This window comes from Heterodontus francisci, chromosome 17 (assembly GCF_036365525.1).
Source record: "Heterodontus francisci isolate sHetFra1 chromosome 17, sHetFra1.hap1, whole genome shotgun sequence".
NCBI classification, from domain to species: domain Eukaryota; kingdom Metazoa; phylum Chordata; class Chondrichthyes; order Heterodontiformes; family Heterodontidae; genus Heterodontus; species Heterodontus francisci.
In genome coordinates, this window is record NC_090387.1 from 3325713 (window position 1) to 3348959 (window position 23247).

At 46.4% G+C, this 23247-nt stretch overlaps 1 protein-coding gene and 1 non-coding gene across 4 annotated transcripts in view; both read left to right on the forward strand.

Annotated features, from left to right (window-relative positions):
• Positions 1-2110: 2110 nt before the first annotated feature.
• Positions 2111-2184, forward strand: trnat-agu (transfer RNA threonine (anticodon AGU)). The gene has a single exon. It is a non-coding gene; the product is annotated as a tRNA-Thr (tRNA).
• Positions 2185-6365: 4181 nt separating this feature from the next.
• The window catches only part of lrp3 (low density lipoprotein receptor-related protein 3), a 36731-nt gene continuing 19849 nt past the window's right edge, over positions 6366-23247 (forward strand). Inside the window, exon 1 of one of the 3 annotated variants that reach the window (XM_068049015.1) lies at positions 6366-6644. In XM_068049015.1, the coding sequence (XP_067905116.1) occupies positions 6587-6644 (58 nt within the window). In that variant the 5' untranslated portion in view covers positions 6366-6586. Of the gene's footprint in view, positions 6645-13143; positions 13191-23247 lie in introns of those variants that run through there. The other 2 variants (XM_068049016.1, XM_068049017.1) reach the window with 2 other exon arrangements.

Sequence of the window (23247 nt, forward strand, 5' to 3'; positions counted from 1 at the left end):
CCAGTCAATATAGGGGTAATCGGTAAATGAGATGCTGTTCCTCGAGCTTGCGTTGATGTTCACTGGAACACTGCAGCAATCCCAGGACAGAGATGTGAGCATGAGAGTGGGGGGTGGGGGGGGTGGCGATGGTGGTGTTGAAATGGCCTGAAACCGGAAGCTCGGGGTCATGCTTTCAGACTGAGCAGAGGTGTTCCACAAAGCAGTCACCCAGCTTGCATTTGGTCTCCCCAGTGTACAGGAGACCACATTGTGAGCAGCGAATACAGTATACTACATTGAAAGTACAAGTAAATCGCTGCTTCACCTGAAAGGAGTGTTTGGGGCCTTAGTGAGGAGAGAGGAGGGAAAAGGGCAGGTATTACACCTACTGCGATTGCATGGGAAGGTGCCGTGGGAAGGGGACGAGTTGGTGGGGATAATGGAGGAGAGGACCAGGGTGTCGTGGAGGGAACGATCCCTTTGGAATGCTGACAGGGAAGGGGAGGGGAAGATGCCTTTGGTAGTGGCATCACGCTGGAGGTGGCGGAAAGGGCGGAGGATGATTCTTTGGATATGGAGGCTGATGGGGTGGAAAGTGAGGACAAGGGGAACTGTGTCGTGGTTCTGGGAGGGAGGGGAAGGGGTGAGGAAAAAGAGTTGGGGGAGGGGGCCTGAGTAGGACTGGAACAAGAAATGTTCGACATATCCCACAAAAAGACAGGCATAACTAGGGCCCATGCGGGTACCCATAGCAACACCTTTTACTTGAAGGAAGTGAGTGGAGTTGAAGTAGAAGTTGTTCAATGTGAGAACAAGTTCAGCCAGGCGGAGGAGGGTGGTGGTGGATGAGGACTGGTTGGCCTCTGTTACAGGAAGAAGCGGCGAGCCCTTAGACTGTCCTGGTGGGGGATGGAGGTGTAGAGACATTGGACGTCCATAGAGAAGAGGAGGCGTTTAGGACCAGGAAACTGGAAATTGTCAAATTGACGTAGGGCGTCAGAAGAGTCACAGATGTAGGTGGGAAGAGACTGGACCAGCGGAGAAAAGATAGAGTCAAGATAGGAAGAAATAAGTTCAGTGGGGTAGGAAGAGGCTGAAATGATGGGTCTCCCAGGACAGTCTTGTTCGTGGATTTTGGGAATGTTTTTATTTCAGATTTCCAGCATCTGCAGTATTTTGCTTTTATAAGACTGGATGACCTCTGTCATCTATACCTACCCCCATTGCCCCTCCCCATTGGCCCTCTCTCATTTACCCATAGCCCTGCCCTACTGCCCCTCCCTATGCCCCCTCCCCATTCCCCCATTGCCCCTCCCCATTGCCCCCCTCATTCCCCCATTGCCCCTCCCCATTACCCCCATTGCCCCTCCTTCATTCCCCCATTGCCCCTTTCTCATTCCCCCATTGCCCCTCCCCATTACTCCCATTGCCCCTCCTTCATTCCCCCATTGTCCCTCCCTCATTCCCCCATTGCCCCTTTCTCATCCCCCCATTGCCCCTCCCCATTACGCCCATTGCCCCTCCTTCATTCCCCCATTGCCCCTTTCTCATTCCCCCATTTCCCCTCCCCATTACCCCCATTGCCCCTCCTTCATTCCCCCATTGCCCCTTTCTCATTCCCCCATAGCCCCTCTCTCATTCCCCTATTGTCCCTCCCGCATTGCCCCTCCCTCATTCCCCCATTGCCCCCTCCCTCATTCTCCCATTGCCCCCCCTCATTCCCCCATTGCCCCCCCCTCATTCCCCCATTGCCCCCCCCTCATTCCCCCATTGCCCCCTCCCTCATTCTCCCATTGCCCCCCCCTCATTCCCCCATTGCCCCCTCCCTCATCCATTGCCCCCTCCCTCATTCTCCCATTGCCCCCTCCCTCATTCCCCCATTGCCCCTCCCTCATTCCCCCATTGCCCCTCCCTCATTCCCCCATTGCCCCCTCCCTCATTCCCCCATTGCCCCCTCCCTCATTCCCCCATTGCCCCCTCCCTCATTCTCCCATTGCCCTTCTTTCTCCGCGCTGCGGCGTTAAGTGTCTGCGCAGGCGCAGTCCCTGAAAACGGATTTTATGAATGGAGCTGCCGAGTGCGCAGGCGCACTGAGTCTAAAAGCCCCGATTCTGGAGGCTGAGTCGGCGGCGCCGTGGCTTAGTTGGTTAAAGCGCCTGTCTAGTAAACAGGAGATCCTGGGTTCGAATCCCAGCGGTGCCTTTTTACAGCAGCAAACAGGCCCTGCCCACATTTCACACTCAAACTTTTTACAATAACCTCTCCTTTATTGCTGCATTTAACTGTCCAACTGAACTGGTAAACTGGGCAGGAGGAGAGGCTTTGTATTTAACCCCAGCACACAGCATTGTCAGAAAGAACTTATATTTCTGTTGCACGCTTCACAACTTCGGGATGTCAAAAAGCATTTATGGCCAATGAAGCACTTTTTTTTGAAGGATAGCCACTGTTGCAATGTAAGAAAGGTGGCGGATAACTTATTCAGAGTGTTGTTCATCAGGAGCAAGAATCCTGGTCTTTTTCCGCCTTTCTACCTAAATCGAACGACTGCGCTCAGTTGCAATGCCCTGACTGCTGCTGGCTAAGATTGGCTTTTGTTCCTTACGTTTATATAGAAGCAAAATACTGCGGATGCTGGAAATCTGAAATAAAAACAAGAAATGCTGGAAATACTCAGCAGGTCTGGCAGCATCTGTGGAGAGAGAAACAAAGTTAACGTTTCAGGTCAGTGACCCTTCATCAGAACTGAGAAATATTAGAAATGTAAAAGGTTTTAAGCAAGTAAAGCGGGGGTGGGGCAAAAGAGATAACAAAAGAGAAGGTGTTGATAGGACAAGATCAGAGAGAATAACTGACCAGAAGGTCATGGAGCAAAGGCAAACAATATGTTAACGGTGTGTTGAAAGACAAAGTGTTAGTACAGAGAGGGTGTGAATAGACTGTAAAGCACAAAGCACTCCAAGCACAAACATTAAATTTAAAAAAAAACAGAAACAGTGGGTAGGCACAGTAGAAACAAACTAAAAAACCTAAAGTAAAATAACCAAATAAAAAAGAAAAAAAATAACTAAACATAAAAATGGGGGGCCCATCATGCTCTGAAATGATTGAATTCAGTGCTCAGTCCGGCAGGCTGTAGTGTGCCTAATCGGTAAATGAGATGCTGTTCCTCGAGCTTGCGTTGATGTTCGCCTCATTATCCAAGGCCCAAACACTCCTTTCAGGTGAAGCAGCGATTTACTTGTACTTCTTTCAATGTAGTATACTGTATTCGCTGCTCACAATGTGGTCTCCTCTACACTGGGGAGACCAAACGCAGCCTTTAACGACGGTCTTAGAGGAGGAAAGTAAGATAGAGAGGCGGAGAGGTGGTGTAAGTCTGTAAGCACAGGGATGATAGGGGACTGGGACTTGGTGCAAGTTAAGACACAGGCAGCAGAGTCTTGAATGACCTCATGTTTACAGACGGTAGAATATGGGAGACCAGTCAGGAGTGCGTTGGAATAGTCAAACCTAGAGGTAACAAAGGCATGAATGAACGACAACATAATAATGAAAGCAAAATACTGCAGATGCTGGAAATCTGAAATAAAAACAAGAAATGCTGGAAATACTCAGCAGGTCTGGCAGCATCTGTGGAGAGATTCAGAGTTAACATTTCAGGTCACTGACCCTTCATCAGAAAAACTGCTACTTGATAAAACACCTTTAATGTAGAAAAACGTCCCAAGGTGCTTCACAGGAGTGTTACCAGATAAATTAGACTCTGAGCCACATAAGGAAATTTTAGGGCAGGTGATCAAAAACTTGGTCAAACAGGTAGATTTTAAGGAGCGTCTTAAAGGAGGCACAGACATGACGGGCTGCATGACCGGTACCATTCTGTGATACTTAGTTTTAGTTTTAGAGGCACTGAAACAGGCCCTTCGGCCCACCGAGCCTGTGCCGACCATCAACCACCCATTTATACTAATCCTACACTAATTCCATATTCCTACCACATCCCCACCTGTCCCGATATTTCCCTACCACCTGCCTATACTCGGGGCAATTTATAATGGCCAATTTACCTATCAACTATGATTCTATTAGAGGGGTAGAGTGGTTTGGAAAGTGAATCTCAGAGCTTAGGGCCCAGGCAGCTGAAGGTACAGCCTCCAATGATGGACTGATGGAAATTGGGGGATGCTGAGGAGGCCAGAATTGGAGGAGTGCAGATATCTTGGAGGGTTGTAGGGCTGGAGGAGGTTATAGAGATAGGACCAGTCAGCCTCTGTAAAGAGAGGACTCTAGGGTAGCTGGTTTATGAGGTCTCTGTGTACTTCCAACATATTTTTGAATTGACCTTTCTATCATTTGCTCTTATATTTATATCCTTATTTTTTATATTCAATAATTTAACTTTTTTGTAAATAATATTGTTAATGCAAAATAGGAGCACTTTACTCTCAAAATTCATTTTATTTTATTTAGTTCTATTTAAAACTCTCATGTTCCTGTTTCCTGTGGGGAAATGTCTATATTTCCCTGCAATTCCAGTAGGTGCTGCTGTGATTGGTATTTCAATGTTACTTGCCTGTCAAATCATTGAATTTCCAGTACGGAAACAGGCCATTCAGCCCAACTGGTCAGTGCCAGTATTTGTATTCCACCTGATCCTTCTCCAATACTTCATCTCACCCTATCAACATATCCTTCTGTTTCTTTCTCCCTTGTATTTTCCAGCTTCCCCATAAATACTTCTACACTACTTGCCTCAACTACTGCCTGTGGTAGCTACTTCCACTTTCTCACCACTGTCTGGGGAAAGAAGTTTCTCTTCAATCCCCTATCAGATTAAATAGTGACTATCTTATATTTATGACTCCTAGTTCTGGTCTCCACCATCTTATCTACGTCTACCCTATCAAACCCCTTCATAATTTTAAAGACCTCTATCAGGTCACCTCTCACTCTTCCGTCTTCGAGAAATAAAGAGAGTTAGCCTGTTCAATCTTTCCTGGTAGTTATAACCTCTCAGCTCTGGTCATCCAGCTGTGTGCGACTGCCTGGTTACATTCTTACCTAACTAATCGTAACTGGAGAATCACTTGCAATGGCTTCTCTTCCTGCTTCCACACCGTTACTTCAGGTGTCCCTTAAAGAATCTATCCTTGGACTCCTCCTATTTTTCATCTACGTGCTGCCCCTCAGCGACATCATCTGAAAACACAACATCAGTTTTCACATATACGCTGATGACACTCAGCTCTACCTCACCACCACCTCTGTCGACTCCACCACTAATGCTAAATTATCAGACTGTTTGTGCGACATCCAGTACTGTATTAACAGAAATTTCCTCCAATTAAACACTGGGAAAACCTAAGCTATTGCCTTTTGTCCCGGCTACAAACTTTATTCCCTAGCTCCCCTCTCTCTGGCAATGGTGTGAGGCTGAAACAGATTGTTCACAGACTTGGTGCCTTTTTGAACTTGAGATGAACATTTGGCCACATATCCGGGCCATCATTAAGACTGCCTATTTCAACTTCTGTAACATTGCCTGACTCTGTGCCTGCCTCAACTCTACTGAAACCCTCATCCATGCCTTTGTTACCTCGAGACTTGACTATTCCAATTTAACCAGTGAGTAGGCTGTGGAGTGACCTAATAGAGGTCTTTAAAATGATGAAAGGTTTTGATAGAATAGACAGAGAGAGGGTTTTTCCAATTGTGGGAAGGAGTAAAATGAGTGGCCATCAATATGATAGTCACCAATAAATCCAATAGGGAATTAAGTAGAAATTTCTTTACGCAAAAGATGGTGAGAATAATGTGGAACTTGCAACCACAGAGAGTGGTTGAAGTGACTTGTTTTTATTTGTTCATGGGATGTGAGCGTTGTTAGAAGGTCAATATTTATTGCCCATCCCTAATTGCCCTTGAGAGGGTGATCAGCCACCTTCTTGTACCGCTGCAGTCCATGTGGTGTAGGTACACCCACAATGCTGTGAACAGCATAGATGCATTTGTGCTGTAAAGCACTTTGAGACATCCTGAGGTTGAGACAGGTACTGTAGAAATGTAAGTCTTTTTATATTTTGCATTTAAGCAAATGAAGGAGAGGGGAATAGAGGGTTATGCTGATAAAGAATGGGGGGGAGGCTGGAGTGGAGCAAAACACTAGCCTGGACTGGTTGGGCCGAATGGCCTGTTTCTGGGCCATCCATGCAGGATATGGGTACAAGATGCCTTTATCAAAGATGGCGGAGATCCCTTCCCCACAGAGTGTATCTCCTATGACGCTTGGCAATTGGACCGCCAGGCGTTGTGCGCAGGCTCAGCAAGAGCCGGGGAGCCGGCAGGCGGTTGTGCGCAGGCTCAGCAAGAGCCGGGGAGCCGGCAGGCGGTTGTGCGCAGGCGTGCGGCCATGTTGCTGTCGGAGCCTGGAGTGCGGGGCTGGGCCTCCGGGGTCCGGGCTGGATTTTAACCCGAGAGTGAGGTGAGGACAGGCCGCTGTTGGTGGAGGAGGAATCCCCGCCTCAGCCACCATGAGGTGGAGGGAGGCCCATCTCTCAGTGGCGCCGGGCAGCAGCGGTGTAACGGGACGGACTCGGTGAACATGGCGGCGTCAGAGCGGCGGAGGCGGCTGCTGGGAGGCCTGGTCCTGATCGGGGCAGGTGAGAGACCGGGGCGCCGGGTAGGCCCAAGCCGGGGGGCGCGGGGGTCCAGTCAGTGGGCGGGCGGCCTGTGTGTTCAGGATGTGGGTTTGTTTTTTTTTGACAGCTCAGTCTATCAAACTGCTCTGCAATGTTACCCAAACCCCATCCCATACACAAAGCAAAATACTGCAGATACTAGAATCTGAAATAAAAAGAAATGCTGGAAATACTCAGCAGGTCTGGCAGCATCTTGGAGAGAGAAACAGAATTAATGTTTCAGATCCATGGAATGGATTTGTAAAGGGAAGGTGATTGCTGCAGAATCTCATTGAATTTTTTGAAGATGGGACTAAAGTAGTGGACAGGGGAATGTTATTTATATGGAATTCCAGAAGGCATCTGATAAAATCCCTCATGGAGTCATAGAAAGTTTAAGGCACAGAAAGAGGTCACTTGGCCCATCGTGTCTGTGCCATCCTTTTATAAGAGACTGTTAACTAAAGTTGAAGCCCATGGAACTGGAGGAAAATTATTGACCTGGTTGGGAAATTGGCTGAACGGCAGGAGACAGACGGTAGTGTTAATGGGAAGGTACTCTAATTGACAGGATGTGACTAGCGGTGTCCGACGAGGATCTGTGTTGGGGTTGCAACTATTCACTGTATTTATCAACAACTTCGATGATGGGATAGAAAGCCACATATTCAAATTTACCAATGACATAAAGGTAGATGATAATGCAAACTGTGTAATTTTATGCTTCCATTTACAAAGGGATATTGATAGATTAATTGAATAGGCAAAACTGTTGCAAGTAGATTTCGATGTAGGATAGAACAAAGTACTTTCAAAATGGTGAAAAGCTAGAAACAGTGGAGGTCCAAAGAGACTTGGTTGTTCAGGTACGCAGGTCATTAAAATGTCGTGAACAGATACAGAAGAGCCTGTCACTCCAGAATTGGCCTTTATAGCCACTCCAGGCGCTGCTTCACAAACCACTGACCACCTCCAGGCGCGTATCCATTGTCTCTCGAGATAAGGAGGCCCAAAGATACAGAAAATAATCAAAATAGCTCATGGAATGTTGGCTTTTATATCGCGAGGACTAGAATACAAGGGGGTAGAAGTCAGCTGTATGAAGCCCTGGTTAGACCACACCTGGAGTTACTGTCAGCAGTTCTGGGCACCACACCTTAGGAAAGCTATATTGGCCTTGGAGGGAGTGCAGTGTAGATTTAACAGAATGATACCTGGACTCCAGGGGTTAAATTCTGAGGAGAGATTACACAAACAAGGATTACATTCCCTGGAATTTAGAAGGTTCAGGGGTGATTTGATCAAAATTTTCAAGATATTAAGAGGAGCAAATGGTTTTCCCCTTTGACCCTATTTCCAGTGATTGGGAAGTCTAGGACTCCAGACATAGGTCTGGATCTAATTTTTAGATTTTCAGGAGTGAAATTAGGAAACACTTCTACACAGGGTGATAGAAATTGGAACTCTCTTCTGCAAACAACTATTGATGTTGGATCTTAATGTTAATTTTAAATCTGCAGTTTGATAGATTTTTGTTAACGAGAGGTATTAAGGGATATGGGGCAAAGAGGTTGGAGGAGTTAGGTTACAGGTCCACCATGATCTCGGTGAATAGTGGAATGGGATCCAGGGTCTAAGTGGCCTCCTCCTGTTCCTATGATATCAGTCTCCTGTTGTGCACTATGCTGCTGTTTGTAGATTATGTGGACAATGTATGTTGTGTTATTTCTCTGTTTCCCACCTTTACCTGTGCTGTCATTCCCTGCTGTTTGCTGACATGTGGGATGATGATGTTGGTGATGCTGCATTGTTGTGGGACCACTTTGTAGAACATCACAATGCTCATGTCATACATCAACCAGTCATCACTGCAATCTCTGCAAGGACCATTTTGGCATTGCAATAACCATGGGTTGCCCCTTTAGGGTTCAGAGTGTCTCTGTGTGCAGCCACGTTTACTTGTGGACTCTGCACTGGAAGCTAGTCAGATGCAGTCATCGTATTGCTCTTGTTCCCAGCCTCTGCCTAACTGCACACCGACATATGGAAAATACCATTCCATATTAAAAATTAACTATTGTCGAGCTTTAAAGTAAGCATTGGCTTGCAGTTTGTGTGCCTGAGTTCGGGGTGATCTTCACCGTGTGGATTGTACCCTAGCACTGTGACATAGAATCACAGAACGTTTAAGGTGCAGAAAGAGGCCACTTGGCCCATTGGGTCTGTGCTAGCCGAAAAATGATCCACCCAGTCTAATCCCATCTTCCAGCATTTGGTCCGTACCCCTGCAGATTATAGTGCTTGAGGTGCATATCCAGACTCCTTTTGAATGAGTTGAGGGTTTCTGCCTCAATTACCCTTTCAGGCAGTGAATTCCAGACCCCTACCACCTCTGGGTGAAGAAATATTTCCTCAACTCCCCCTAATTTTTCTACCAGTCACTTTGAATCTATGTCCCCCAGTCACTGACCTCTCTGTTAAGGTAAATAGGCCCTTCACCTTCACTCTAATCCAGGCACCTCACAGTTTTGTACATTTCAATCAGATCTCCCCTCAGCCTTCTCTGTTCCAAGGAGAACAACCCCAGCCTATCCAATCTTTCCTCATAGCTGCATTTTTCCAGTCCTGGCAACATCCTCGTAAATCTCCCCTGTGCCCTCTCTAGTGCAATTACATCCTTTCTGTAATGAGGTGACCAGAACTGCACACAGTAATCAATTTATGGCCTAACCAATGAGTTATACAGTTCCAGCATTACCTCCCTGCTCTTATATTCTGTACCTTGGCTAATAAAGGAAAGGATTCCATATGCCGCCTTAACCACCTTATCGACCTGTCCTGCTACCTTCAGGGATCTGTGGTTCTCTTCAAGGTCCCTCACTTCCTCTACACTTCTCAGTATTTTCCCATTAATTGTGTATTCCTTTGCCTTGTTTGACCTCCCCAGATGCATCACCTCACACTTCTCCAAGTTGAATTCCATTTGCCACTTTTCTGCCCATCTGACCAGACCCTCAATATCTTCCTGCAGCCTACAGCTATCCTCCTTGCTACCACACGGCCAATCTTTGTGTCGTCGACAAACCTCTTGATCGTGCCATCTACATTTACGCCCAAATCGTTAATATATACTGTCATGGCCCTGTAGCTTTTTTTGGAATATGCGGTTTGCATTTAAGGCTTGCAAGGGATCAGTATTGCTTTAAAGCCGGCAAGCCTTAGGAGTTATAGGAAGGTGCATTTTCGTTGCCTTAGAAACAGCCATTTGGAGATGCGATTCAAAGGGTGCATTCTCAATACCATGGAAACAGCCACTGGGAGTGAGCCTGATGCGATACATTTGTTAGAATTCAGTTTGAACTGGCAGTTAGTAAGACAGTTTGAACACAGACGCGGACACAGAAACAGCTGTGGTGTCAACATTGAAAAAGAGCTCTCTATCATATAAACTGAAGGAAGAGGATTTTTAGTCTGTTTTAATTATTGTCTCTCAAAATTCTAAAACATCAAGCCAAGACACAGATCTCTGGTAATTTAAATTGAAGAAAGGGAAGTTAGACTGTGACAATCTTTTATCCCTGATAAATTCTGTTGAAAGTGTTTGCAAGTCGTTAATTGTTGAAATTCGCTGGAGAAGAAAAGCAACATCCAAGAGGACTTTGAGCAACATTGGACTGTAAATTTGCGAGGACTGTAATTTTTTCTATTTTAAATGTTGTTTATATCTTCATATGTTTAAGAATTTAGTTCTTCTAATTAAAGAGTTAATTTGTTGATCTAAAGACACCTGGTTTGGTTAGCCTCATTCGGGGGTTAATAGATGGTACAATTTGGCTGGGTCTTTAATTTGGAAAGTTTTAAATGATATGTTTGCCAATCTGTGGAGTGACGAGATTGAATTAACAGTGCATCTCTCCCACCACAATCAGAGTCGTATATTTTGATTGGGGGCTCTGACAGGAGCGGTTGGTCGTAACATTTATTGAGGGCTTGTCCGCGATTTGAATAACATATTAATTGGGGGCTCACTCAAGATTTGAATCGCATAATTGGGTTTCTGGATTTGAATAATATCATAATTGGGGGCTCGCTCGCAGTTGAATCATATTTAATTCAGTGGCTCACGTCTGGAATCAGAATCAGACAAATTTGGAGGGCTCACGTTTGGAATAATAGTTATTACCCGTCTCTGGGATAACATATTTAAATTGGGGTCTTACGTTAGGCATCAGATTAATTGCTCTCGAGTCTGGCATCTTGTCAACTGGAAACTTGATTGTTGGGATCTAAATCTGACACCAATTACAAAGAAATTAAAAGAACCAGGTCTCTTGTATAATAAGGTACAATCTATACCATTGTTATGGCATTAGTGGTTGTAGCAGAGGTTTTGAGAAAGCAGAATGTCTCCCTGAGTGACTTGATAATTTTAACTAAGAACAAATTAAAAGAATTGGCAGCAAAATTGGGTTTGGAATTGAAATCAGGTGCCTAAAAAGCAGGGATAATTGGATTAATAGCCGAACATCTGGAATTAGTAGATGATGATGATGAGGGTAATGCAGATGAAGGGCAATACGAGGAACAAGAAAGGGAATACGAGAGACATGAAGGTAATAGGTCCGAGAGTGATGCAGTGGAATTGGCTAGGATTCAGGTAGAAATGAAAAAACTGGAGCTACAGCAGGAAAAAGAATTAGGAAAACTTGAAAGGGAAAGAGGAAAAGAAATAGCAATAAGAAAACTTGAATTGGAGGAAAGGGAGAAGGAGAGAGAGTGAAAGAGAAGAGAGGGAATTTAGGTTAAAAGAGATGGAACTAAGACACAGGGGTAATCTTAAATCCAGGGAAAATTCGGGTCAGGAAGAATGAGTTTAGATCGGGACCCAGTGAGAGGTTGTTTAAATTTATACAGGCTCTTCCTAAGTTTGAGGAAAGGGATGTAGAGGCATTTTTCATATCTTTTGAAAAATTAGCCAAACAGGTGAAATGGTTGAAAGAAAGCTGGACATTGCTCATGCAGGCCAGGCAGAGCTCAGGAAGTTTTTGCCATGCTTTCTGAAGAGGCTTCTGCAGATTGAGATGGCAAAAAAGGCAATTATCACTGCATATGAGTTAGTCCCTGAAGCTTACCATCAGAAGTTTAGGAACCTATGGAGATTGACTGGGCAGACATAGTTAGAATTTGAGAGGGTGAAGCAAATGAATTTTGACCGTTGGATATGGGCGTTAACGATAGAAACCACATGTGAGAACCTTTGAGAATTGATTCTCTTAGAAGAGTTTAAAAACTCCATTCCTTCAGTAGTGAGAACTCATATAGATAACCTGAAAGTTTTGAAAGCTAGGCAAGCAGCAGAGATTGCTGATGATTTTGAGCTTGTGAATAAGCCAACCTATTTTGTCCGTCACCCCCATAAGCCCGAGAAGGATAGAAAGTGGGAGAGTGAAAGGAAGGCAAGTAGCCGGGGACAAGAAGGAACAGTTGGGAATGCCCCAAGATCACCTCCTCAGGTCAGAAAGGAAGGTGCTGAGGGTAGAAGTGAGGTTCGCAAGCTAAAGTGTTATCATTGCAACAAAACGGGTCATCTTCATTCAGAGTGCTGGAAATTGCGAGGTAAACCCATAGGACTTGTTGGGGTACGCAAAGTTAGTGCAGAGGAAAAGACATTGACTGAGAGTAAAGCAGACCAGGCTATAGCTTTAACAACAGCTGTGAATGTGAAACCAGATACTAAAACTAAGAGGAGTGTAGAGGTTAAGAATAAAATATCTGAGAGTTATAATGATTTTATGTCAAAGGGGAGAGGATCTCTGTATCCTGTAAGTGAGGCAGGAAGACCTATCATTATACTCAGGGATAAGGGAGCGACCCAAACACTTTTGCTGGGGAAAGATGGGGTTTCCACCAGAGAACGCCTTGAACGCTAAAGTTTTAGTAAATGGAATTGGCAGGGTGTGTATACACGTACCTTTGTATAAAGTATGCCTAGAGAGTGACTTAATATCTGGGATAGTAACTGTAGGTGTTGTCCACACTTTGCCAGTAAAGGGAATTGATCTACTCCTAGGAAACAATTTGGCAGGTTCAAAAATATCAGAATCTCCTATAGTTAGAGGAACCGAATTAAATTAAGGAAACTGAGCAATTACAGGTGCAAGTTCCGGGAATATTCCTTGAGTGTGTAGTTACCCGAGCAATGGCTAAACAGGATCTATTGTCGGAGGTAAAAGGGGCACCACAAATAGACAGCCAGGCATCTGAAACCTTATTTGGGGATTTAGATAATCCAAATGAGATGTTTAACAGATTGTCTATCATTGCAGCACAGCAAGCTGATCCAGAGATCTACCAAATAGCACAGATGACTCTGACAGAAGCTGAGGTGAAAGGAGTTCCAGGAGGCTATTATATGGCAAACGGGGTTTTGAGGAGGAAATGGAGACCGCCTCATAGACCTGCCGACGAAGACTGGACAGTTGTTGAACAGATAATGGTATCACCTGAATATCGACCAAGATTATTAAGGTTAGCACACAACATTCCTTTTTCAGGACACAGGGCAATTCAGAAGACCAAATCACATATAAGCAAACGTTATTACTGGCCAGGTCTTACAAAGGATGTGAGACAATTTTGTAGGACATACCACACCTGTCAAATGGTGGGAAAACCACAACCTACCATAAAACCAGGGGATGAAGTATTATTTTTGTTACCGTCACAGGGAGAACCAGTGAATGCACGGTTCAATGGCTCAAATATAGTGATCAAAATAGTGGGTAAGGTAGATTACATGATTGACACCCCTGATCGCTCGATGAAGAACCGGTTGTGTCACATTAATTTGCTCAAACCATATCACTGCAGGGAGGAGGATAAGCCAGTACAAGTATGTCAGGTAATCGGGACTGTGGAGAAGGAAAAGGATAGTGAGGATGAGGCAGAAGTAGGCCGAGGATATTCTCAGATTGAACCTCCAACTGTCTAATCAGCGAATGCAGAATGGCTAGGAAAGTTAAACAATAGGCTTTTACACTTAGAGGCAAACAGCGTTCAGTCCTAACCAGGGTTTTCACAATGTTTCAAAAAGTCTGTAGGGATAAGCCAGGATGTGCAACCTTAGCCACACATGATGTGGGTATAGGGGGAGCCATTCCTTTAAAACAACATCCTTGTTGATTAGGTCCAGACAGACAGGTCCAAGTGGAAGCAGAGGTACAATGCATGCTGAAGGGCAGCTTAGTTGAACCTAGTCAGGAATTCACAGATGGTCTTGATGTCTAAACCTGGTGGGTTGGCTCAAAGACTCTAGAAAAGTCACTGTGGTGAAGAAGGCAGACTCCTAGCCAAATTCTCATTTAAAGGACTGTATGGACAGAGTGGGCAACACAATGTGTCTTAAAGAGACAGATGTGTTGGAAGGATACTGTCAAATTCCTTTGACATCCCAGGGTAAGAAAAAATCAGCTTCTGTTACACTGGACAGGGTTTTCCAGTGTTAAGGGGTACTCGAGAAATTTCTCAGAATAGTGAACCCAGTATTGGTCAATGCTCCTAGCTGTGCAGCTCACCTGGCTGAGGTGATGGACAATAGGGACACTTGGAAGAAAAACACAAGCCAATTGGTAGACTACACTTGGAAATTTAAAATGGGTTAATTGGAACAATCTTTTGAAAATTTAAAGCTGAAATGTCCTGGTTGAACTTGTTGCTGTAGTCCAAAGATTTTTTTTAGAAATGTGTATATCTGTAAGTGTGTGAAAAAAAAGTTAGCATTTTTTAAATTTGTATTTTTTTTACCCATTGAAATGAAACGCATTTCGGGAATGGCGTTTCATTCCGTTCGGGGCAGAGGTGTCATGGCCCTGTCGTTTTTTTTCGGAATATGCGGTTTGCCTTTAAGGCTTGCAAGGGATCAGTATTGCTTTAAGAGCTGGCAAGCCTTAGGAGTTATAGGAAGGTGCATTTTCGTTGCCTTAGAAACAGCCATTTGGAGACTGCGATTCAAAGGGTGCATTCTCAATACCATGGCAACAGCCACTGGGAGTGAGCCTGATGCGATACATTTGTTAGAATTCAGTTTGAACTGGCAGTTAGTAAGACAGTTTGAACACACTGACAGAAGATACAGAGGACACAGCTGTGATAAGCACACCTGAAAAAGAGCTCTCAACCATTTTTAGTCTGTTTCAATTATTATCTGTCAAAATTCTAAAACATCAAGCCAAGACACAGATCTCTGGTAATTTAAATTGAAGAAAGGGAAGTTAGACTAGGACAATCTTTTATCCTTCAAAAATCCTTAAGTCAGATTGATTCTGTTGAAAGTGTTTGCAAGTCGTTAATTGTTGAAATTCGCTGGAGAAGGAAAGCAACATCCAAGAGGACTTCGAGCAACATCCTGTGAGGACTTCGAGCAACAAAATTTGCAAGGACTCCAATTTTTTCTATTTGAAATGTTGTTTATATCTTCATAGTGTTTAAGAATTTAGTTCTTCTAATTAAAGAGTTAATTTGTTGATGTAAAGACACCTGGTTTGGTTAGCCTCATTCAGGGGTTAATAGATAGTACAATTCGGTTGGGTCTTTCTTTCCTTTGGAAAGTTTTAAATGATATGTTTGCCGATCTGTGGAATGATGGGATTGAATTAACAGTACCTTGGTCCCACCACAATCAGAATCGTATATTTTGATTGGGGGGCCTCTGACAGGAGCAGTCGGTCGTAACAATACCACAAAAAGCGGGGGACCCAGTACTAAGCTCTGCAGAACGCAACTGGAAACAGCCCTCCAGTCGCAAAAACACCCGTCAACAATTACCCTTTGTTTCCTGCCACTGAGCCAATTTTGTATCCACCTTGCTGCATTTCCCTGGATCCCATGGGCTTTTATATTTTTAACCAGTCTGCCATGTGGAACTTTGTCAAAAGCCTTGCTGAAATCTATGTAGACCGCATCAACTGCACTACCCTCATCTATCTTCTTTGTTACTTCAAAAAATTCAATCAAGTTGGTCAGACAAGATCTTCCCTGAACAAATCCATGCTGACTATCCTTGATTAGCCTGTGCCTTTCTAAGTGACAGTTTATCCTGTCTCTCAGAATTGTTACCAATAATTTGCCCACTACTGAGGTTAGACTGACTGGCCTGTAATTATTCGGTCTATCCTTCACTTCCTTATTCATCAGAGGTACAACGTTAGCAGTTCTCCAATCCTCCGGCACCATACCTGTATCCAGTGATGACTGGAAAATGATGGTCAGACCTTCCACTATTTCCTTTCTCACTTCTTTTAACAGCCTGGGGTACATTTCATCTGGCCCTGGTGATTTATCAACTTTCAAGGATGCTAATCCCATTAATGCCTTCTCTCTCCCTATGTGTATCACATCCAATACTTCAGACCCCTCTTCCTTGACTACAATATCTGCATCATCCCCCTCTTTTGTGAAGACAGACGGAAAATATTCATTAAAACAATACCAACATCTTCCGCCCTTACACATAGGTTACCTTTTTGTTCTTTTATGGGCCCTACTCTCTCCTTAGTTATCCTCTTACTCTTAATAAAACATCTTTGGGTTCACCTTGATTTTTCTTGACAATATTCTTTCATGCCCTTTTCCTAATTTCCTTTTTGATTTCATCCCTCCATTTTCTATACTCCTCTCGGCTTTCTGTAGTATTGAGTTCTTGGTGTCGGACATAAGCTTTCCTTTTCTGCCTTATCTTACCCTGTCGGCTCCTTGACATCCATGGGGCTCTGGATTTGGCCGCCTCACCCTTTTTCTTTGTGGGAACATGTTTACTCTGAACCCCTTGAATCTCCCCTTTGAATGCCTCCCACTGCTCTGACACTGAGTTACCTTCAAGTAGCTGTTTCCAGTCCACTTTTGCTAAATCACTCCTTAGTTTAGTAAATTTGGCCTTGCCCCAATTGAGAACTCTAACTCCTGTTCTATCTCTGTCCTTTTCCATAATTATGTTAAAACTGACATGCAGGCACTGACTGGCAACAGTAAGCTTTGGCTAAAGGCAGTATTGCTTGCTCAGCGCTGCTGCTCTCGTCACAGATAGGGTGACAACAAGGAGGAACTGTTTGTAGGAGAACGTGAAGGAGAGCAGTGGTGTGTAGGGGAGTGAGGAGCGGGGAACAGTCTGCCATGAGCTCTGAGCCCACCCTCCTGGTCAGTAGTTGATGAGTATGTTGGTAGAGCAACAAATACATTCCAGGGCACTTGTTGAAATTTTCATCAGTACGTGAAGTGGAGATTTAAGTCGTCCAAGGGTTTAAGTCCCATTATCAGAGACTTGAGCACATAATCCAGATTGACGGTACTGAGGGAGTGTTGCACTGTCGGAGAGTCGGTACTGAGGGAGCGCCGCACTGTCGGAGGGTCGGTACTGAGGGAGGGTCAGTACTGAGGGAGCGCCGCACTGTCGGAGGGTCGGTACTGAGGGAGTGTCGGAGAGTCGGTACTGAGGGAGCGCCGCACTGTCGGAGGGTCGGTACTGAGGGAGCGCCGCACTGTCGGAGGGTCGGTACTGAGGGAGCGCCGCACTGTCGGAGGGTCGGTACTGAGGGAGCGCCGCACTGTCGGAGGGTCGGTACTGAGGGAGCGCCGCACTGTCGGAGGGTCGGTACTGAGGGAGCGCCGCACTGTCGGAGGGTCGGTACTGAGGGAGCGCCGCACTGTCGGAGGGTCGGTACTGAGGGAGCGCCGCACTGTCGGAGGGTCGGTACTGAGGGAGCGCCGCACTGTCGGAGGGTCGGTACTGAGGGAGCGCCGCACTGTCGGAGGGTCGGTACTGAGGGAGCGCCGCACTGTCGGAGGGTCGGTACTGAGGGAGCGCCGCACTGTCGGAGGGTCGGTACTGAGGGAGCGCCGCACTGTCGGAGGGTCGGTACTGAGGGAGCGCCGGAGGGTCGGTACTGAGGGAGCTCCGGAGGGTCGGTACTGAGGGAGCTCCGGAGGGTCGGTACTGAGGGAGCTCCGGAGGGTCGGTACTGAGGGAGCTCCGGAGGGTCGGTACTGAGGGAGCTCCGGAGGGTCGGTACTGAGGGAGCTCCGGAGGGTCGGTACTGAGGGAGCTCCGGAGGGTCGGTACTGAGGGAGCTCCGGAGGGTCGGTACTGAGGGAGCTCCGGAGGGTCGGTACTGAGGGAGCTCCGGAGGGTCGGTACTGAGGGAGCTCCGGAGGGTCGGTACTGAGGGAGCTCCGGAGGGTCGGTACTGAGGGAGCTCCGGAGGGTCGGTACTGAGGGAGCTCCGGAGGGCCGGTACTGAGGGAGCTCCGGAGGGCCGGTACTGAGGGAGCTCCGGAGGGCCGGTACTGAGGGAGCGCCGCACTGCCGGAGGGCCGGTACTGAGGGAGCGCCGCACTGTCGGAGGGCCGGTACTGAGGGAGCGCCGCACTGTCGGAGGGCCGGTACTGAGGGAGCGCCGCACTGTCGGAGGGCCGGTACTGAGGGAGCGCCGCACTGTCGGAGGGCCGGTACTGAGGGAGCGCCGCACTGTCGGAGGGCCGGTACTGAGGGAGCGCCGCACTGTCGGAGGGCCGGTACTGAGGGAGCGCCGCACTGTCGGAGGGCCGGTACTGAGGGAGCGCCGCACTGTCGGAGGGCCGGTACTGAGGGAGCGCCGCACTGTCGGAGGGTCGGTACTGAGGGAGCGCCGCAGGGTCGGTACTGAGGGAGCTCCGGAGGGTCGGTACTGAGGGAGCTCCGGAGGGTCGGTACTGAGGGAGCTCCGGAGGGTCGGTACTGAGGGAGCTCCGGAGGGCCGGTACTGAGGGAGCTCCGGAGGGCCGGTACTGAGGGAGCTCCGGAGGGCCGGTACTGAGGGAGCTCCGGAGGGCCGGTACTGAGGGAGCTCCGGAGGGCCGGTACTGAGGGAGCTCCGGAGGGCCGGTACTGAGGGAGCTCCGGAGGGCCGGTACTGAGGGAGCTCCGGAGGGCCGGTACTGAGGGAGCTCCGGAGGGCCGGTACTGAGGGAGCGCCGCACTGTCGGAGGGCCGGTACTGAGGGAGCGCTGCACTGTCGGAGGGGCCATTCTTTGGATGAGATGTTAAGCTGATGCACTGTTTGGGCTTTTGCGTTTATGTAAAAGATCGCAGGGCACTATTCTGGAGAAGAACAGGGGAGTTCTCCCCGATGTCCCGGGTCATATTTATCCCTTGAGCAACATCACTAAAACCAAATTTTCTGGTCATTATTATGTTGCTGTTGGTGGGACGTTGCAGTGTGTAAATTGGCTGCCGTGTTTCCTGCATTACCACAGTGACTACACTTCCAAAAGAATTTAATTGGGTGTGATTTTGAAGGGCGCTACATAAATGCAAGTTATTTCTTCAATCTGTCTGTGCATTATTGGATAAAATGTTAACCGCATAATGGGCAGAAACTGCCGGAAACTTTACAAAAATATTAAATTAATTCATAGCACAAAAGCAGTGGTGCAGAAAGTGAAAGCATAAGCTTCCATGAATAATGCTGGTACTGGAGATACTGAATTCTGCTCCCGATTGGTGGGGGCTGTCTTTGTGCAGTGTGGACGGACCATGTGCTCGGAATATTTTAAGTATCGCTTTGCCGGCGGGATAATAATTGCTTGTTGGCTGAGCTGGTGTTGCCCGTCTTTATTTGTTTTTCTGTATTGCAACATAAATACTCCCCTTTGTGTTTAAATGCTTTGGCTCCTCGATCCTTTTTACACAACTCAACTCGCTGTGTGTTCATTGGTTTGTTGATATGATGCTGGGTGTCAGTGGATCAGTTCCAACCCTCGGGAGGTTACCGTGCCAACAACCCCTGACGCAAATAGACCTGGGTCCCTCAGGTCTCGGGTATAGTACAGTTTTTATAGAATCATAGAATAGAATTGTACAGCACCAAATTGAATCTGCTTCCACTGCCCTTTTAGGCAGGGCGTTCCAGATCACCACAGCTCACTTTAAAAAAAAGAATTCTCCTCATCTGCCATTGTAGAACCTTTCACAAGGTTGTCTTATGAGGAAAGGTTGGACAGGCTAGGCTTGTATCCACTGGAATTTAGAAGAATAAGAGGCGACTTGATTGAAACATATAAGATCCTGAAGGGTCTTGACAGGGTGGATGTGGAAAGGATGTTTCCTCTTGTGGGAGAATCTCAAACTAGGGGTCACTGTTTAAAAATAAAGGGTCGCCCATTTAAGACAGAGATGAGAAATTTTTATTTATTTTTATTTATTTAGAGATACAGCACTGAAACAGGCCCTTCGACCCACCGAGTCTGTGCCGACCATCAACCAGCCATTTATACTAATCCTACATTAATCCCATATTCCTACCACATCCCCACCTTCCCTCAATTCCCCTACCACCTACCTATACTAGGAGCAATTTACAATGGCCAATTTACCTATCAACCTGCAAGCCTTTGGCTGTGGGAGGGAACCGGAGCACCCGGCGGAAACCCACGCGGTCACAGGGAGAACTTGCAAACTCCGAGGAGGATCGTGAGTCTTTGGAACTCTTCCTCAAAAGGCAGTGGAAGCAGAGTTTTTAAATATTTTTAAGGCAGAGGTAGATAGATTCTTGATAAGGGAGGGAAAGGTTATCAGGGGTAGGTGGGAAATGTGGAGTTGAGGTTACAGTTGGATCAGCCATGATCTTGTTGAATGGTGGAGCAGGCTTGAGGGGCCGAGTGGCCTACTCCTCCTAATTCATATTTCGTACAACTGCAGGATATCCCAAAGTGCTTTACAGCCAATGAAGTACAGTTTTTTGAAGTGCACTGTTGTGTAATAGGAATATAAATACAAGGAGACCATTCAGCCCCTCACGCCTATATCATCATTCAGTTAGATCATGCCTTCCATTGACTTGGTTCTGTTAGCCGAAGCTGACACAAGTCTGTCGATGTCAATCTTGAAATTTTTAATTGGCCCCCAGCCTCAATCGGTTTTTTTTTGGAGGGCAACATTTCTAGATTTCCACTACCTCTTGTGTGAAGAAGTGCTTCCTGACATCAACCCTGAACAGTACTGGGCTTACCACCCCACCCCCGACCACCAGAGGAAAAGGTTTGCCTTTCTACCCCACCAATTCCTTTAGTTATCATAAACACTTCCTAATGGGAGATGGTGGCGTAGTGGTAATGTTACTGAACTAGTATTTCAGAGGCCCACACCAATGTCCTGGAGACATGGATTTAAATCCCACCACGGCAGCTCTCAGTAACGTTGCCATGAAATTATCATTGATTGTCATAAAAACCCATCTCCCATCTGTTTCACTAATGTCCTTTAGAGAAGGAAATCTGCCGTCATTACCTGGTTTGTCCTACGTGTGACTCCAGACCCACAGCAATGTGGTTGACTCTTAACTGCCCTCTGCAATGGTCTAGCCAGCCAGTTAAAGGCAATTAGGGACGGACAACAAATGCTGGCCTTGCCATGAAAGAATAATGTAAGAACCAGGTGAGAAAGGTGTCCGGGGTCATTTACTGTCTTCACCTGGTCTTATTGTAACGGGGTTTAATTTATAAACACTGTGTTTTGAGCTCCCCCTTTGGTGACTCCTTGTTCACCGCTTTCCAATTATAAGGGAAAGAAATGAGCACAACAGGTTTCTTTAGGTTTAAAGAAGAAAAGCGAAATTTATAAAATCTTAAACTCTAATACTGTTAACGCCTACGGTTGTACAACGCGCCCACGCTAGCATGCACACACGATACACGTGCAAATAGGGACAGAAAAGAGCGGAAGAAAAATAAAATGCAGACGTTTGAGGCAATATCAGAAGAGTTTCTTATTTACTGTGCTTCGAGATCACTGTAGTCCTGTTGAAAGTAGTCTTGCTTTTCGTTGGGGCCCAGTATTCTTGTTAAACCTTGTTTGCTGTGGGAGACTTTTCTTTCCTGGGGATCATGTGTCTTTAGTAGTTTCCAAAACTGGTAAGAGCGAGATGAGAGCAGATGGGAGAGAGGTGTTCTCAGTTCAGGAGAAAACAGCTTTCTGAGTTCAAATTCCTTGTTGGAAGGTCAAATTCAAAAAAAGCTCCATCAGTCAGTCATGTGACCTATCTGGTCCGCCCACATCTGTTTGTGTATCTGGCCATTTTAGTAGTTAACCTGGAATGCTTCAACGTCTGGTAATCATGAATCCATTGTGGATTAAATTGGAGCAGGGAATAGCTCCTTTGTCCTTTGCAGGACTGTCAGTTGAAATGCTAATGTCTCTCTCCAGCCAAAGCCTTCAATTGTTTTTTTTTAAAGCAAGTTCTTTCTTCAACAACTGTTTAAAATCAATGTTCATGTGGCGAAATTACTTTTCCTCATTCTTGGCAAGTGGGGGGCTTGCCTGATAATGAAAAAAATTAGATTGGCCCTTAGACTTCCATATTTGAAGGAATACAAGTCCTCATAATTTAACAAAAGCAAAATACTGCAGATGCTGGAAACCTGAAATAAAAACAAGAAATGCTGGAAATACTCAGCAGCTCTGGCAGCATCTGTGGAGAGAGAAGCAGAGTTAACGTTTCAGGTCAGTGACCCTCATCTGACTCCCTCCTCTTTGTGTTAATGGCCAGCATTCCATTAGTCTTTCTAATTTTTTTGGTCCTGTCCACTAGCTTGTAATTTTGGAAACATGGCACCCAATTTGCATACAGCAAACTCCCACAAACAGCAATGAAAGCAATGAGCAGGATGTCGACTTTGTGATGTTGGTTAGGGATAGATATTGGCCAGGGCACTGGAGAGAACTCCCCTGCTCCTCTTTGATTAGTGCAGTGGGGTTGAATAGCACACCCTCAGTACAGCACTGGAGTGTCAACCTAGATTCTTATGCTCATGTCTCTGGAGTAGGGCTAATACCCCTGAACTTCAGACTCGGTCAGGAGTACTATCCACTGAGCCATGGTGACCAGAATCTGCTGGGACCCTGTACTACATCTCCCGCAGTGATTACCTGAATCCGCTGGGATCCTGTACTGTATCTCCCGGCAGTGATTACCTGAATCCGCTGGGATCCTGTACTGTATCTCCCGGCAGTGATTACCTGAATCCGCTGGGATCCTGTACTGTATCTCCCGGCAGTGATTACCTGAATCCGCTGGGATCCTGTACTGTATCTCCCGGCAGTGATTCCCTCAATCTGCTGGGACCCTATACTACATCTCCCGCAGTGATTACCTGAATCCGCTGGGATCCTATACTATATCTCCCGGCAGGGATTACCTGAATCTGCTGGGACCCTGTACTACATCTCCCGCAGTGATTACCTGAATCCGCTGGGACCCTGTACTGTATCTCCCGGCAGTGATTACCTGAATCCGCTGGGACCCTGTACTATATCTCCCGCAGTGATTACCTGAATCTGCTGGGACCCTGTGCTATATCTCCTGCAGTGATTACCTGAATCCGCTGGGACCCTGTACTATATCTCCCGCAGTGATTACCTGAATCCGCTGGGACCCTATACTATATCACCCGCAGTGATTACCTGAATCCGCTGGGACCCTGTACTATATCTCCTGCAGTGATTACCTGAATCCGCTGGGACCCTGTACTATATCTCCCGCAGTGATTACCTGAATCC